Source organism: Maylandia zebra, linkage group LG7 (genome assembly GCF_041146795.1).
Source record: "Maylandia zebra isolate NMK-2024a linkage group LG7, Mzebra_GT3a, whole genome shotgun sequence".
NCBI classification, from domain to species: Eukaryota; Metazoa; Chordata; class Actinopteri; order Cichliformes; family Cichlidae; genus Maylandia; species Maylandia zebra.
The window spans coordinates 55,800,393-55,817,716 of NC_135173.1; the positions used below are offsets into that span (position 1 = coordinate 55,800,393).

The window sequence follows — 17,324 nt, forward strand, 5'->3', positions numbered from 1 at the left end:
AACACACTCTGAGCTCTCCCACACTATCAGAGAGAGAGAGAGTACACATCTCCAGTTTGTAGCATACAAAAATAAGAAGATTTACAATAAGCCAAACTCTTGATCGTATCTTTGCTAAAGATGAGAGGACACAAAAAGCATAGCAATATAATTGACCATCTTTCTGAGGACAATAGATTATCAACCAGAGGACAAAGATACATCTGATGATGTCGTCACATGTGCTAGAGCTGCTCTCACTTCTGCTGAAACATACAAATCCAGAAGTGTTGACATATCTCCATCCATCCATCCATCTTCATCCGCTTTATCGGGGGCCGGGTCGCAGGGGCAGCAGCCTAAGCAGAGAAGCCCAGAACTCCCTCTCCCCAGCCACCTCCTCCAGCTTATCCGGGGGAACACCAAGGCGTTCCCAGGCCAGCCGAGAGATATAATCTCTCCAGCGTGTCCTGGGTCTGCCCTGGGGCCTCCTCCCGGTGGGACATGCCCGGAACACCAACCCCAGGAGGCATCCTTGTCAGATGCCCAAACCACCTCAGCTGGCTCCTTTCAATGTGGAGCAGCAGCGGCTCTACTCTGAGCCCCTCCCGGATGGCCAAACTTCTAACCCTATCTCTAAGGGAGAGGCCAGCCACCCTTCGGAGGAAGCTCATTTCCGCCTCTTGTATCCGCGATTTCGTTCTTTCGGTCACTACCCACAGCTCGTGGCCATAGGTGAGGGTAGGGACGTAGATCGACCGGTAAATTGAGAGCTTTGCTTTTACACTCAGCTCCCTCTTCACCACGATGGACCGGTGTAGCGTCCGTATCACTGCAGCCGCCGCACCAATCCGTCTGTCGATCTCCAGCTCCCTTCTCCCATCACTCGCGAACAAGACCCCGAGATACTTGAACTCCTCCACTTGGGGCAGGAACTTGTCCTGACCTGGAGTGGGCACTCCACCCTTTTCCGGCTGAGAACCATGGCCTCAGATTTGGAGGTGCTGATCCTCATTCCCGCTGCTTCACACTCGGCTGTGAACCGTTCCAGTGCGAGCTGGAGGCCATCACCCGATGAAGCCAACAGAACCACATCATCCGCGAAAAGCAGTTGTTGTTGACAAAAGCAGTTGTTGACATATCTTTTTAGTCCAATAACTCCTGGCTTACATGGTAGGGTAATTGCTACACATGTCATCAAAGTGACGCCTGGGATTACCTGGTTTGCTGTGACAAGAATAAGTGACATCAAGACACGTTTTGATCCGTTTATGCCATTGTCATTTTTTGAAGGAAAAAAAAGTCCATGGCAACATTTGGAATGGCATTGATGAGAATACCTGGATGCCTATAATGGTGTTCTTCTTGCTGGTGTGTACAGATCCAGTAATGAGAACACTGATAGTCTTAGGGACACATCAACAGGCAGAACTATTTTCCAGACTACAATGTCACTTCAGACCTTCGGAATAATATCAAGAGTCCTCAGACTTTACAACACCGATACTAGAGCAACATCTGACAAGCTTGTTCCCATTAGGAACGGATGCAGGTCTTTCCACTGACTGATGTTCAACCCTGAGGTGACAGTAGATGAACATTTTGCCCCTTCCCATGACAAATGCACCTTCTGGCAATACATGCCCAGTAAGTCAGGTAATATGACATTTTGTGATGTGATGCAAAAACTAGCTATGCATAGAACTGTGGAAGATGCGGAAAAGGAAAACCAGTGAGTGGCATCCCTGAGAAAATTCAGGGAAAACATCTAATCTTTGATACGATAACTGGACTGCAGGGGTCACAATGTGACAAATTCTTTACCATCTATGATACTGGACAAGAACTATCTGCCACAGATAAAAACAATACAGGTATAAAAGCTACTTTTGGCTGCTCCTTTATTCACCAGGGGTTGCCATAGTAGGTAGCTCCCATGTTTGATTTGGCAGATGTTTATACCAAATGCCCTTTCTGACACAACCCCCAAGAGGTTTGTGTTTCCCTTTGAAACAAAAAAATGGTATAGGTATGATTACAACTAAGAGAGCCATTGAAAAGAAAAAAGAAATCCCTCTATAACATGTAATGTCAGTCATAAATTACACTACTTCATCACTGTAGTCACTAAAATAGTGTTCTCAGTTAAGGTTTATTGATTCTGGAGCTGCACAATTACACTGCAAGTTAGAAGAAAACAAAAAGAAACAAAAAAAACAAAAAACAAAACAAAACAAAAAAAAAAAAAACATTGTTGGTTTTAATTTGTTGACTTAAAATTTAAACACATCCTAAGAAGCTTTTGCACAGCTGACATTCAGACTTCAAAACACATGGCGGGGGATCCTATTACTATGCGTGCTGGTTCACCGTCAGGGCATACTGGGACACTCGGTGGAACTGGGTCATTATTAACATTAGTAACTCCACCCTTGTTTCCCTTCTGTCCGGCATATGTGATGTGAAAAAGGTCTATACTGTGGCTTATTCCATGACAACGTTAACCTTTGATTTTTTTTTTTTTTTTTTTTTTTACTAGAAACTATTGCCAAGTTAATTCTGTTATCTGTAGAAAAGGGCTAATGTTGCGACACTGGAGTCACTTGCTGCACCAAATGTGGGTCTAATTCTGATTCATGATTACAGTCAGGTCCAAACAAAAGCCCTTTCAAAGCGCAAAGAAAAAAAATCCTAGTAATCATGTGTAAGTGCAGGCACACTAGTCTGCGTGGTCAGGAATGATGCCATAAAATACATTGTTTAAGTGCAGTACAAGATAAATTGGCCTCTACTGTTGCTGATTCATACCATATGTCCAAGCGTCCACAGACACTTCATTGTTCCAGAGAAAATAACCATTAAAACAACTATTGTTCACAGGAAATACAATTCACCTCCCAGCTCTCAGAAGCCAGCAGCTTCAGTTCACACAGCATAATACTTCTCCTTCACGTCTGCCTCAGATAATATTGAAATGTACCACCACACCAATCGTCATCCAAAGTAGTGAATAAAGTGATCTCGCTCTGCAGAAACAGATAGATATGAATAGAGACTCCTATATTAACTGTGGGCTGAGTTTCCACAGCCCTCCACAGTGGGTACTGGGGTAGACACTACACGATTCAGCTCCAACACTGCTCCTACTGTTTACTTTAGCTCTGCGTAGCCCTGGAAACCAGTGCCCAGCCGTACACCCCCTGCAGCCACTGCTAGCCAGGAAAGCCCCTGAGCTAAATGAGCCGACTCTAATTCAGACTGGAGAATTTTAGAATAAATCGCTAAAGCTGGACTTGCACATTTTTCTTTTACAATTCCCATTTTTATAATGCAACAATTTCACTTCCTGCAGTGATGTCATTTTAATGGTCTGATATATTTGTTGGGAACAGTATAAGGCAAAGAGCTGCTGCTCTTGCCCTCCAAAGCCAACTGTATTACTTGTCTTAATTAGTTTTTGGGCAATTACCAATTAATCAATAAGTTAATGAACAGAAAAATACATGGGCTGCTGTTTTAATAACTGATTTTTCATCATTCATCATCACATTACAATCCTAGAATTAGGATTACAATACATTACAATCCTAGTATTGTAATGCTTATTTTTACCACAAGTGACATTATATTGATGATGAACTGAATGTTGTCAGGTGTGGGGTGTATAGATGTGTTAAGCTTTTCTTTTTCTTTTTTTTTCTTTTTTAAACTGGGACCAGTAAAACAGTATACTGTGCAAGCTTTTTGGCCTGCTGCTGGCCTGTTTGGTGACTGACAGAAAAAAAGAAAAAGCAGGTGAACTGACAGATCTTAAGATTACTTGAGCTAACAGCTGCAACCCCGTTGCTTTCTAGTAGACATGCCTGTAGCATGCAGGGGTAAGTCTAAAGCTTATTTTATTGTACGGCACATGTGTCCTTAATTGTCTATAGTGAGCCTACCAAGAGGTGTTGTCAACCTACACAATCATGCTCCTGTGCAGTCCTCCAAAAACCCAACAGCATGTAGCTCAGGTGTCCTTACTGAGAGATATCTATTTCACTTCAGCTCTTTGTGTGTTATAACTTTACTCGTCTCCACAGCTGACTGAAGGGTCAAAAACATCAAAAGCTGAAGCAGCCCACAGACTGATTGTACCACATATTTTGGGGACTGCTTCCATCTGGCAACAGCCACTCTCTGCAGGTAGACGGGCTGTTCGTAGCTTCCTACAGCCTGCCAACACACCACCAATGGAAGGCCATGTTCACCCCATAAAAAAGGGGAACAACATTTACCCTACTGCATTTACTTTTAAGTTACTGTTACCATGTTTTTTGCAGATACAGTTTTATAATATGAAATATAAATCTACTAATAAATTATGCTACATTCTTGTAGATTATGCTACCAGTATAACGTAATTACACATTTATAATGTAATTAAATGGGACTTTTTTGTGGGGGAAATAAATGGACTGGTATTCATATAACTACTACTCAAGTTGACCACTCAAAGCACTTTCTACTACAAGTCTCACTCACCCTATCACACACATTGATACAACGCTATTATCTATGCCGCTAAGTGCTTTGTCTAACACACGCACGCCACAATAAAAGCATGAACTACTGCTCCTGTGGGGAAAATAAATTATACTGAAAACTGCACAAATGAACTGGACTATTTGTTTGAACATCAGTCTGATATTGCCTAGTGTGATGTTGAGCATTTAGAATCCCCACGCACCGCATCCAAAAGCTCATCATTTAAGAACAATCCTATTAACTTTAATTTAAACTGTACTCAACTGCTGCGATCATAGTTTTTTGTTTTTTGACAAATTTAAAAGCTAACAATTATTATTTCACATTGTAAGACAAAATTACTGTAACCCCTGCTTGGTCCATTTTATTGTGTACCCAGACATCAAACACACAGCTGAAGGCACCATCCAGGATTTCAGGCATTGCTCTCTTTTAAGTGCCTCTTACTCTGACTAGTTTACATATCATTTGCTTATGCCTTATTAGTGTTCTGCTCTTACTCTTGTTATTCTATATCAGCCTGACAATAAGAGTATATTGTGTGTATGTTTGCTTGTCTGCTATGGATAAATATGCATGTTTTAAAGCAGTTTGCAAATGAATAAACATAAAACCTATGTTAAGCCTTGCTGTTAAACAGAAGGCCTTCCAATGTGAAATGAGTACATAATAATTACAGGGACATTCCTGGTAATATGCACTAGAGTATAGCTGCAGTATACCAGCTCTGTCATCAGGACTTACTCTTGCTGCTGCTACATCTGCTCAGTCTTGCTGAAGCAGTTTCCCTTCTGCCTTTTAATTGAGATGTGAGGCAGGAAGAGAACGCCCTGACTGAGCAGAGACTGGATTTTAAAGCTCATTTGAAACTGAATGCTGTTCAGGAGTCGTCAATCAACAGACCTCAGGCCTAAATCTTTCAGGCAACTTGATTGGTTCTGGCTTTCTCAGCACAAAAGTTTCATGTAGTGATAGATGAAAATAGTAATGCCACCTGTAATCAACAGAGGTAATGTCAACTGGTTAAACACAACGTTTAAGATGCATTTTTAATATCAATAATTTGCATATTGTAACTATTATTTTACTTATTTTTGAGGAGTTGCTCTGACAAAAAATTGTCAGAAAAGTACAGCTTCAGCTCTATGTGTTCCCATTTTTAGCTCCAACAAGACAATACCAGCAGGCAAAACAGCAATTGTTGTGAACGTATCAGTTTATGTACAACTAAAAAGATGTGAGTGACACAAAATATAAAATACCCCTATACATAAGTGTGAATGAAGTAAACTGCTCCGTTCAGTAACTGTACAGCAGACTAACAACACAGCTGTGCCTGAGGCAAACATGCAGACACACCATAACAAAAACTGTGGGCGTACACAAAACATGCAGAAGCCATGTTAACCTTCAACATACAAAGGTCAAGAGGTCGCCCAGCAAAGAAGAGAAACTTGATTATTGTACACATTTAGGCCTGAATTTCAAACCACCCAGAGGAGTAGTTTAACTGTCAAAAAAATTTACAATGGTTGTACAGATTTAAACGTCACAGAGAGAACGATTACAAAAGATGCTGCTTTTTCATATATATCACAACAATAATATATGTGATACATATATTTGCATTTATTCAAATGACAACCATGTTGATTGCTGGATTCCTTCTTGACTGTTTTCTCAGACTACCAATCGCTACATAGACATTGGCAACTTGGGCATACAGGACTACACACATGAAACAAGCAACTAATCCCTTTTTCATTACTCTTTATTGTTTTGCTATATTTATTTGTACAAATGAAAAACTTTACATCAGTACTTTTGTCTTTGCCTCACAATATATTATAATCTAAACCTGACTTATAAAACTCTACTATTTTCACTGTTATAATTAGAGTATCATCTATAAACAACAGTCTAATTTCGATTGCACAATCTACTGATATTTTTGCTTTAATGGAAGAAATTGTCATATTTTTGTCATTTTGGTGACTACATATGGCTACATGGTTTATTTTGTCAAATATAACAGTTTACAATTCAGGAAATACTAAATTTTTAAGTATCTGAGAGGCCAGAGAAAATTTAAAGGTTTCATCTAGTCATGTTCAAATTGATCAAAACATACTGGAAGTGGGTCAATACACCTTTTTCCAAAAATAAACAAGTAAAACCTTTGAAATTATTTGATATATGGAGCTATAATTTCACAGCCTTATATATGTGCAAATTTTAAACCATAACATTTCCAGGCAAATCAGAGGTGCTTGAGCAGAAAATGTTCTGAGCTGAGATAGAATGACTCTTATATGATACCTGTGGCTTAGATTTTATAGTAAACACTATAGCGTGATTTTTTACGTCTGCTTTCACTTTAATCTCTCTGTGCTATAATTGTAGTTAACCTCCCATCACCTTTTGTCCCCTTCACATCCTTGTCATCGCAGAACAAGAAAAAAAATGTTACATTTTAACTATTAACTTGCAATATGTCAGGTCCCCTGGCAATAAGCTGGATTTCGTATGGCATCAGACCACAGATAAGGAAAAACTGGGAAAGTGTCAAAGTACAATTATTAAGAGCAGTGATTTTCAGTCTGAAGCTTTTCCAGACAAACCAAACAATCAGGACAGGCTATTCAGTGTTTATGCCAAATCAGAAAAAATGACATAAACTGGCATTTTAAAGGGCTCTACGTAATGCAGTCAAGTCATTTATTTACTATACAGGTAAAAAACCTAAAAATATTGTTTTATGTGATGAAAATTATCATTCTTGGCAAGGATTAAAAAGTAAAATTTTCTCTGTTTCTGTTGCTTGGATAGAGCAACGTAATTAGTGGAGTACGGAAGCACATTACTATAAGATCACCATATCTTTATGGTAAAAAACTGTAAATTTTACTTGAGGTAAAATGACATGCCCTCCTTTTCTCCCAATATCATCATGCAATTAAACCAACTACAGCCCTGAAAGTGTTGGAACCAGGTCAGCATACTTAAAATCAAAGTTCATCATGACTGAACCTGGAAACTTGGGAACAAGTACAATCCAATAAAACAGAGTAAATATTACATCTGTTGTTGACACTATAGTGTTCCAACGTGAGGCTGCAGCTTATGATTTGAGCTAGATTATATTTTATTGTTATGTATTAGTAACTGAGGAGTTCTTCCACATGAGTGTGTTGGATAAAATAACAAATAACACTAATTACACATCAAAGGAAGAGTCATCTTTGCTGCTACTAAGAGCTGCCCCATCTTTCACTTAGTTCCATTATCGATTAATCTAACAACTGTTTCCCCGACTAGATTTTAAACACCTGATGAGAGCTGTATGTAATGACTGCTGCTCTTTTTATAAAAACAAGTTCAAACAAAACTCATTCCTGTTTCCTCTGAAGATGTGCCCTGTCACATATGAATCACTAAAGTAATTAAGTATTCCTTGCTCCTTGATAACCAGCTGTTTACTGGTTTGGTGCATCAGTCAGTTAAAACACTCTGGAGGTTAACATTTTTTTCCTGAGGCTACAATTATGATCATAACTTACACCTTTAGAGTATCTGGCACTTCACCTTGCTTTGCCACTCACATCAGGCTACAGACATGAAATATAGCAACATAGCTGGGCTAAATATACACCTTCATCTGTGTAGGATTACACTGAAGCAATCTCGACAGCTGTGGTGACACATCATTCCTGTAACTCCACCTCTTTTTGTTCTCCTGTTTTTCTATGTAACTCCCTTCCAATGGTTCAGCCAACTGGAGTGTAATGTCTGGCCAGACCAGATCATATTACTGGCTTGTGAATGTGCAGCAACAGATGGTAGATCACAGGAGGGGAGGGGGACAAAGGAAGAGGAGGGAAGAGAACCAGCAGCCTTAAAATTATAAATGGACTTAAAATTAAACCAAAATTGCCCCGTTTATCAAAAAACAAAAAAAACAAAACTACCTTTCCATGTAATGTCAGGCTGCCATTAAGAGTGTACTTATCAGATCTCACATCATCAAGTACTAAAAAGCTTGATTCCCTGCTTTTATTTAAAAGCAAGTCAGACTTCATGACAACTGAATAAGTTACTTCACCTCTTGCATGCGTCTTTTGGCCCTCTCCAGAGCATCTTCATAGCCTTTCTGCCTCAGCTCACTCAGGCTCTCGTAGTACTCCTCGGTGTCGTCGCTCTCTGAGAAAAGCACCTGTGAGAGGATCTTCCAGCCGCAGGTGTCCAGGGCATGACCCAGGTACACCTGCAACTGATAGCACAGGGCGTCCGTCTCCCGCTGTGACATCCCGGGCGGACCGAAAAGGACAGTCCACACGCCAGACTGCTCCTCCGGGAAAGAGGGCAAACAAGGCTCTAGGTCCGAGTTGACGGCGCATAGTTGGAGGTGGGCTGCTCTCAGTTCCTGGAAGGAGAACAGTCCAGCCCAGCTGAAGTCTTCGCGGTTACTGGCCTCGATGTCGCCTGGGTCTGCATCATCCGGGGACAGCGTGACATCCACTGGCTCCAGGATCTCCATATCCGTTATCTTGGGTGTCACAACGTCCCATGTCCCTAAAGTGTGACTTACGCACTCATATGACTTTGAACTACCGGCTTTTAAAGTCTTCCTGTCTGCGTTAGCATTTGTTGTGGGTTTCCCTTTGGGGACAGAGTGCGGTCTAACTTTACCCACTTGGCAGACTCCATCTTTCTTCGCCGTGACGGGACTTTTTGTGTGTTTTTCAGCCACGCAGGCACCGGTGGGAGGAAGCCCAGCGATTGGGCCACAGTCGACGTCCAGTAAAGTGCTCCGTCTCTGCACGGTTCTGTTGTGGCAGGTTATGGCGAACTTTCCCTCGACGTCGTTCCAGGCCACAATGAAAACAAATTTATGTCTCTCTTTTTCGTCGAAGACTTTGGGCCGGACGGACACCCATCCGGACTCTAAGTTATCCTCCATGATGAATGACATCTCATCCAGCCAGTAAAAAAAGACACTTAGATATGCGTTAGCCAGAGGAAAAAAATCTTCCCTGATGTCGAGGCTAAATGCTACTCGTAGCCACCGACAGCAGACCCCACGTTTAAAAAAAACACAAAGTAAGATTTGGCAGAGCTACAGCGAACAAACCGACGAGCTAGATTAAGAGATGACACAAAGGCTTTCTTGCTTTGTTAACCCGCTGTCTGTTGCGTGTAAGCGGCCGAAAGCGCAGCCAACGTCGTTGTCCCTCCTCCAAATGGTCGGATTTGGGATTCCGACATGAAGAAGTTCAAGCAGCCAAACGCACTCGGACACCGCGGTCTAATCGAAGGAGAGAAGTCGGCTTCATATTGCGGCAGCTAATGTCCGTTGCCATGACACCTGGGCGCTCACCTGCCCGATGCTCGCGCTGTCTTGAATGTGCAGCTCTTTGTCCGCTCTCAGACAATGCCGTCGCGCGACGCACATCGGCTCTCGATGTCACGTGTGAGCTTCTGTTTACAAGCAGAAGGTGCGTGCGTGTTTGTCCGGGGAGGGATTTAACTGGTGACCCCCCCCCCCCCCCCCCCCCCCCTCCCTCCGGTGTTGCATTCCATCTCCACGATGAAAATGGTAAATATGATGTTCCTAGAAAATGTCGATACCGTACTGACATGCAAAACGATCTTTGAGCAAATTGTTAGTTAGTTGACTAATATTTCTTTATCTCTATAAAACTACAAAAATATCTCTTTATCTCCCAATAATATGCATTTTAAAAGACGTTTAATGATGCATATAATGTACAATATGCTAATGCTGGTTAACTATATCCGCTAGTCTCTCTTTATACCATGTGAACGTGAAATATATCAATTTATCATTAAAAAGCAATGCAAAGTCTAATATTTTATCAGATGCATTAAGCGTGACATGTCTTTCTATCACAAACTTTTATTCTTTTCACAATTCTTTTTATTTTTTGGATATTTTTAAACACAGTCCAGTTGTACATACTACATCCTTAAAATGTTTTGTTCATTACATTACAGTGTTTAACGTTTTTATTACGCGTACACTTTTTCCACATGAACCCTTGAAGGCAACATAACAGTCCGTTTCTTTTAACAGCTTAATAAACCAAACGGCACACAAAGACAGAAAACTGTTCCACGCAAACTACTTTTTAATTCAGTAACTTTACGTGTTTAATTTTTAAAAAGTGTTCATTACGAGTTGTACTCTTTTGGTTTTTTTTTAATCTCTATTCCTCTGTCTCTTTTCCTCACTTGCATACGTGCACGAGGAGCATAAACATCTGCACGTGGGCAAATCCATGACGCAAATACGTACAGAACGTGTTTAGTGCCAGACTGCGTACGGTAAGCGAACTGGGTCAAAACAGGTTTATGCACCATTTATTCTCTAAGAAAGTTAATTTTCGCATGCAACTTTAAAATCAATCTAGCGACTAGAAAAAAAATGTAGAGTGGGGCAAAGATTACCTTTATGGTGCTTTTAAAGCTACTAGAAAAAACACACAAAACTGTATGTAGAACCAAGTGGGTTAGTTTACTAAGGGCCTTTTCCAAAATCTTGCTGGTGCTTGACTTATATTTAGAATCTTTTCAACTTTTGATTTCCTCTGAGTGCAAACTTCAGTTCTGTTAGTCACTGCAGAGTATTTGTAGAAATATGCCAGCCTTTGTTGACAGTAAGCTTGAGATGGAAGATGTGCGAGGATTCAAAGTACGATGAGGCAAATCTCAAACGTGAATATGAATGTAAAATACAATCAACGGTAGAAATATTGGCATTGATTTTATTTTTTATATGTTTTGTTTTATTATTTTTTTTATTATATTTGAGGGGGGAAAGTAATCTGAAAATAAATGCATTTCCTGCTTTTTAATTCTCTGCCTCTTCTGGTAAATCTTGTGAAAACACATTGAAAAGACATTTCAATGTAGTTCACCAGGTGAAGGTCATGCATTATTGCCATTAAAATTTGGATCAGTTGAGTCAGAGTGCGGAAAGAATACTTCAGCCTAATAAACACAGGAAACCAGAACTCCCTTTGGATTTCCATGGTTTAAAAACAGATAAGCTCTACAGAGCTTCGTAGATTGTTCCCTTATATGGAAATAGGCACATTGATGTCTGAGTAATAATCTGTTAAATTGACTCGATGTTTCACATTTGGTCTCACCCACTAAGGCATGTTCTCTTTCCAATAAAATAGCACCTCTCGTACACTGCCACATTCCCTGTTTTGACCTCACTTTATTTACTGCTCATTAATTTCCATAGTTAAGGTGTAAACAAAAAGAAAAACTTGTAATATTCCACTTTGAGACCGGTTTCATCATTTATCCTCTTGGAAAAGTAAGATGATTGAGAGATAGATAGATAGATAGATAGATATATATATATATAGATAGAGATATCCCTCTATCTATATATATATATCTATATATATATCTATCTATCTATCTATCTCTATATATATATATATATATATATATATATAACAAATAAATAGCCCTGCACCAACTTTGCACTTTGTCCTTGTTTTGCTGGTTTGTACTGAAGTTATTAACTGTTAAACCAAACTGATAAAACTTCTTAATTTTACTTCAAAGTCTGATTCCAAATATTTATGTGCACATCAAAAAGGGTGAAAAAGCACTTTAATTGCAACATAGCAACTTCAGACATTAAATTTGCACTATGGGAAGAAGGCAAACCAGCAGTGGCAGTGTGATGCTTTGGGTAATGTTCTGCTGGGAAACCTTGGGTCCTGCCATCCACGTGGATGTTACTTGCAGACCATGTACACCCTTTTTAATGGAAATTGTACTCCCTGATGGCTGTGGAATCTTTCAGCAGGCTATATGCCCTGCCCCAAAAACAAACAAACAAACAAACAAAAAACAAAACAAAAAACAACCCAAAGGTTTAGGAATGGATGAACAACAATTAATTTAAGGATTGACTGGGCCTCCGAACTCTTCAGACCTCAATCCAGTTGAGCATCTGTGCGACAAAAACAAAACCTATTTTAGGTGATAAGCAACACACCATTTCCTGAAGTTTGACTTTTATAGGTAAGGCTATGTCCATATTAATGCATTTTCGTTTGAAAACTCATTGTTTTCTCTCCATTTTGGCCTCCCATCCACCCTGAGATGGCGTTTTCCCCTATCCGGGCTAGTGTGGACGTAGTCTAAATGACCCTTCCAAGGAACAAAACCACCAGTGCTGATTTCTTTGTTGCAGTTTGTCGTTTATTGCTGCCCACATCATTGTGACATTACTTGGGTGCTTTCACAAACAACTGTACATTTGTAATACAGTAATTTCACTTTTTTTCTTTAAACAGTTGTGATGGTCATAATAACACTGAAGGCTCAGTCTGGAAAGCCAGTTTCAAAGGTTAAGCATATGATGCCAGTCTTTCACATAGTAAAAATGGTCCTAAAAAAGAAAGAACTTCAGCATTTCAATCTTTTTTGGTACATAAACTTTGGGGAATGTGTGAGTATGCCTTCTCACGCCACCCCTTTGCTTCTCCTTGTCAAAGGCCTCAGACAGGAGCTCAGTGGCCTTGGCTGGCCTTGTCAAACAGAGCCTCCAGCTGCTCCTTGGAGGTAGCCTCCTTTTGCTGCATCAGGTCAGCGTGGCCTTTGGTGACTCCCCAGCTATCAGGTGTGGACATGGAGGGGCAGAAGGGGCGGCCAGAGGCGGGCTTCAGCTTCTCCCAGTAGTCACGGCGGGCCCTAAAAAGAGAAATGGCAAGGTGTCCTGAAAACAAAACAGTGGCAATAATCTTGAGGTGCTTTGAGAAAACTGAAATAACATCTACCTAGCTCTAACCCAAGGCTTGGTGTGCAATGACAGGCCACTACCCCAGCTGCCATGCTTCTCAGATCCAGCAGGAAGACAACCTCGCTCAGCTTCCAGCTCCTCAGCCAAGGCACGGATGTGATACGGTTCAAATCCGCAGCAGCCTCCAATGTAGCGAATCCCAGCATTATATGCTTCCCGGGCATATTTATGCATGTCCATTCTGGTCAGGATCCTTGGCTCCAGACCTGTTGGAAGAGGAGTTTATTTTTGAGGATTTCTTAAAAAAATGTTTTTATGTGGATTGAGAATTTTTAATTTTTTAAAACATTTTTTTTTTAAAAAGTAGGGTAATGACCAAACGGGAATTCCGGCAGGTCGATGAATCCCTGGCAGCCGCAGTCCGGAGTATGAAAGGCCAGTGGCTGGGACATGTAGTGAGCCTTCAGCCCAGCCTTCTCCACACCCTCCTTCATCAGTTTCACAGTCTTCACACAAGTCTCTGGGTCAAAGTGGCAGTTAATGCCAACAATATCAGCACCTACAGAGAAGATGTGCAGAACAGATCAGAACTGAGGCAATAAATTGTTGAGATTGTGGAAAATTCTTGTAAGAAATGGTAGCAATCCATGTTGGTTTCAGCTCAATTCTGGATGTATCAGTGCACATGGCTGATTACCTCAGCATCTGTTCATACCACCACTGGATGGCAGCAAAAATCTGATCTACACAGTGGCTTTAACAAGAAATCTAATGACTGAACATTAACACAGACTAAGACTTCAAATGAATACAAACTGCATGCATCGAGTTTAAGATGTCAGGTCCATACCACTAACATGCTAAAAATGCTTTCTTGGTGTATTTGGAGATTGTGACAAATGAAGTTTTGGACCACAAAAACACCAGAAGTCAAGATATTTTGAAACGTAGACACTTTGCAGACCTTGCAAGTCTTGATTTTTTTTTTCCCCACATAACAAAACGAGATGTCCAAACACCCACATTTAGTTTTGCAGTGCTGTTGCGTAATAATATGCGCATTTGTATGACATACCCATGGTAGGCCTGATTGCATTGCTAGACTATATGCCATATGACATAGGACCCGAGCACTTCCCAAACCAACTAAAATTAATCTTCTGGAAATGTGTAGATCAGCTAAATGTGAGCAAAAGATTGTCAGCATCTGATGTAGGAAACAAGAAAGATTGGCGCAAAGCTTCCACATGTGCCAATGGGAAAATTATACTGAATCCCACATGTCAGCTGAAGATAGCAGGTCCAAAAACAAGCTTGAGCGTAATGTAGCACTAAAACAGGGTGAACAGTTTCCCAGGAGGGTAAACAAGTGCAATGGATAATATTAATTACAGACCCACTGTGTCCCTCCAGTGTGCAGCATGCACTACACCCTGACTGGTCCAGCTACACAGAACAAGACCAGTTCATTTTAAACTGCTTGACCTGAATTTACCATAGTGTGACAAAAAAAGCAGCTGTGAGGAGAGGTGCACTTAGCTCTGAATACGACATTGAAGCCCCATTAAGATACTGAATACACTGTATGTTGTCCACATGGTTCACCGTACCAGGAGGTGTGCGGACCACAAATGTGGGTTCTTACCAGACAGGGAGAGGGGAATGAAAGATGCTATAGAGTTTCATTACAGGAAACAACTTTAAGCACACAGGCTTTCTTTACAGAAGACGAATCGTAATACTCTAGGCCGAGTTAGCAGGAGAAGTCTGGAGTACGAACAAACCAGCCTTAAGTTCATAAGAGACATTTCAACATAGTTCATAGTTATTCATAGGCAGAACTGTGTGCAGCTGTTTGAGCTGATAATGAATTTGAAGTCTGCTTTTATCAGACCTGATCCAAGAGCTTCAATGACATGCAACAGGGTTCGCATCCTTTAGACAACAAGACATTCTGCAATTGTGACCACTGATGTGTGCATCCATTGCTCTGTAGTTACATTACCAAAACATTAGTTCTCAGGTAGTTTCTCTAAACTCTGCTGAGTTTCTTCATATACGTCAAACAATGGCGCCAAAATTAAATAATATTGTTGATTAAACATTTTTTTAAAGTCAACTTTTCTTAAATTCCTGCTACTCAACGTGCGGGAAATTGTCGTACCAGCTTTAACAAGTCTGACTGCACAGTCTCCAGGGCTGACGCCGTTCAGGTCCCCTTCAGGTCCAATGCACAGAGTCGCAGCGACTGGCTTACCGGAAGCCTTCAAAACCTGGACTGCCCACTCAGCCTCTTCCACGTGCTCAAAGTACTGCAAGGAAGCACAAAACGTAAAGACTGCTGAATTACTAAAACAGTTTAAAGCTGCTGTGGGAGCTCTTTGGGACCCCTCAACCTGAATTCAACATACCGGTCCATAAAGGCGTACAGTCATGAGTACAGTACAGAGTCATGAGAAACACATTCAAATACATTTTTTTGCAGGATACACTTATCTCAGTTACTTGTGCTATTTAAGCAAACAGAAGGGCCGTGTCTGCAACCAAGGGAGGTGACTTTGCTACTCACTGAGACGACTTTCTTTCTCAAGTCTAAGTGGAAAAAATATATAAAGTGGTCATTAGTAAACCTTGGCTCCAGCATTTAGATACTGAAATGTGAGCAGTTATACAATGACATGGTGTAACACCCCCTCCAGACTTCAGAGTTCAGCACCTTACGAGAGGGGAATTACATGAATATATAGACATAAAATATATAAATGCATGAATAAATGCATTTCTAATTGCAAAAATGCCCAAGCTGAAAATGATTCATTATTAATAAAGTCATTCAGAGACAGGAGAAGAGATTATATTCTAACCTGCTGCAATGGTTTTGTTAACTTTGCTTTACTCCCAAATCTGCACTGAGACAGTTCTAGTTCAGGGACATCTCTTTAAATGTTGACCTAAGTGATCTCTTATCAAAAGTTGCTTTAAGTTTCCAGAAGGAAATGTTTAAGTTCACGGCATACCTCTGCAATCAAGAAGTCGACATTTTTCTGGACAAAGACATCGATCTGTTTCATGAAGATGGCCTTGACCTCCTCCTCGGTCTTGCCGCTGAGGTATGCCGGGGTCTGAGAGACTCCACCTGCCACCAGAGCGTCACCCTCATTGGCCACCTCTCTGGCCAGGTCACAAGCTGCTTCGTTTATTTGGCGTCCCTGTGGATGAAAGGAAATATTTTTTAAAACCACTTATAAATCAGTTCAACTTTCATGTTTTGAGTCCGTTTAAACCCCTCTGCATGCTTGATGAGAGCTCAGAGCAGCTGCACATGAAAACAAACTCACGGTGAAGCTCAGAGTCTGGCCCCTGTTCTCTAGTTTGTCATCGCTTGCGTAGAAAGTGAACGTCTGCATGACATTGGAACCAGCTCTCAGGAACTCTCTGTGCAGCTGCCGCACTGCAAACACAACACCCCCCATTCAGCACTCACAAAACTGGAACTTCAACATTTAAGCTTTAAATGGAGAGCAAGCAGAGTCCTACCCGCTTCGGGGTGCTCGGCAGCAGCTTCAGGTGTCCACGGCCCGGCTTTTACATAACCTCTCTTCTCGAGCGCGAAGACAAAGCCTCCGTCCCCAATAACGACCTCTCCTGCATCCAGGCGCTTCAAAATGTTCTGCCGTGAAGTTAACACGCAAATCAAATCAAAACAACACACAGAGCTGCACAACACCCATTTCATTGCATGAAGCGCGGACAAGCTGACTCAAGTTCAGAGCGCCCTTTACATTTTTTAATCATGCAACATGACGAGAAACATAATAAACAAAAACAAAATACAACGTGTGCATTATCCAGGACTGATCGGAGTGCACGCCTACCTTCTTTTCTCCCGCTGGTGCCATGATTACTGTAGCAGTGACCGCCTCACACTTCTCAGCAGCAGAGTCTTGAGTTTGGAAAAGGCTCGCTTACGGCACCCACGCTGCATTTATAATCCAAGATGGGTGTGTCGCTCCTGATGTCATCCGAA

The 17,324-nt window shown here is 41.1% G+C and overlaps 2 protein-coding genes across 2 annotated transcripts in view; both read right to left on the minus strand.

Moving 5' to 3' along the window:
* The window catches only part of jmy (junction mediating and regulatory protein, p53 cofactor), a 30,970-nt gene extending 20,953 nt beyond the window's left edge, over window positions 1–10,017 (minus strand). Inside the window, exon 1 of the mRNA XM_004549942.6 lies at window positions 8,609–10,017. Within this exon, the coding sequence (XP_004549999.3) occupies window positions 8,609–9,478 (870 nt within the window). The 5' untranslated portion in view covers window positions 9,479–10,017. The remainder of the gene's footprint in view (window positions 1–8,608) is intronic.
* Window positions 10,018–12,734: 2,717 nt separating this feature from the next.
* bhmt (betaine-homocysteine methyltransferase) lies at window positions 12,735–17,324 on the minus strand. Its single transcript, XM_012918821.3, has 8 exons — window positions 17,173–17,324; window positions 16,835–16,967; window positions 16,636–16,748; window positions 16,315–16,506; window positions 15,462–15,609; window positions 13,674–13,856; window positions 13,335–13,563; window positions 12,735–13,248 (listed from the first exon to the last, which is right to left on the minus strand). Exons 1-8 carry the CDS (start codon window positions 17,194–17,196, stop codon window positions 13,068–13,070), a joined length of 1,203 nt encoding a protein of 400 aa, XP_012774275.1. The 5' UTR covers window positions 17,197–17,324; the 3' UTR covers window positions 12,735–13,067.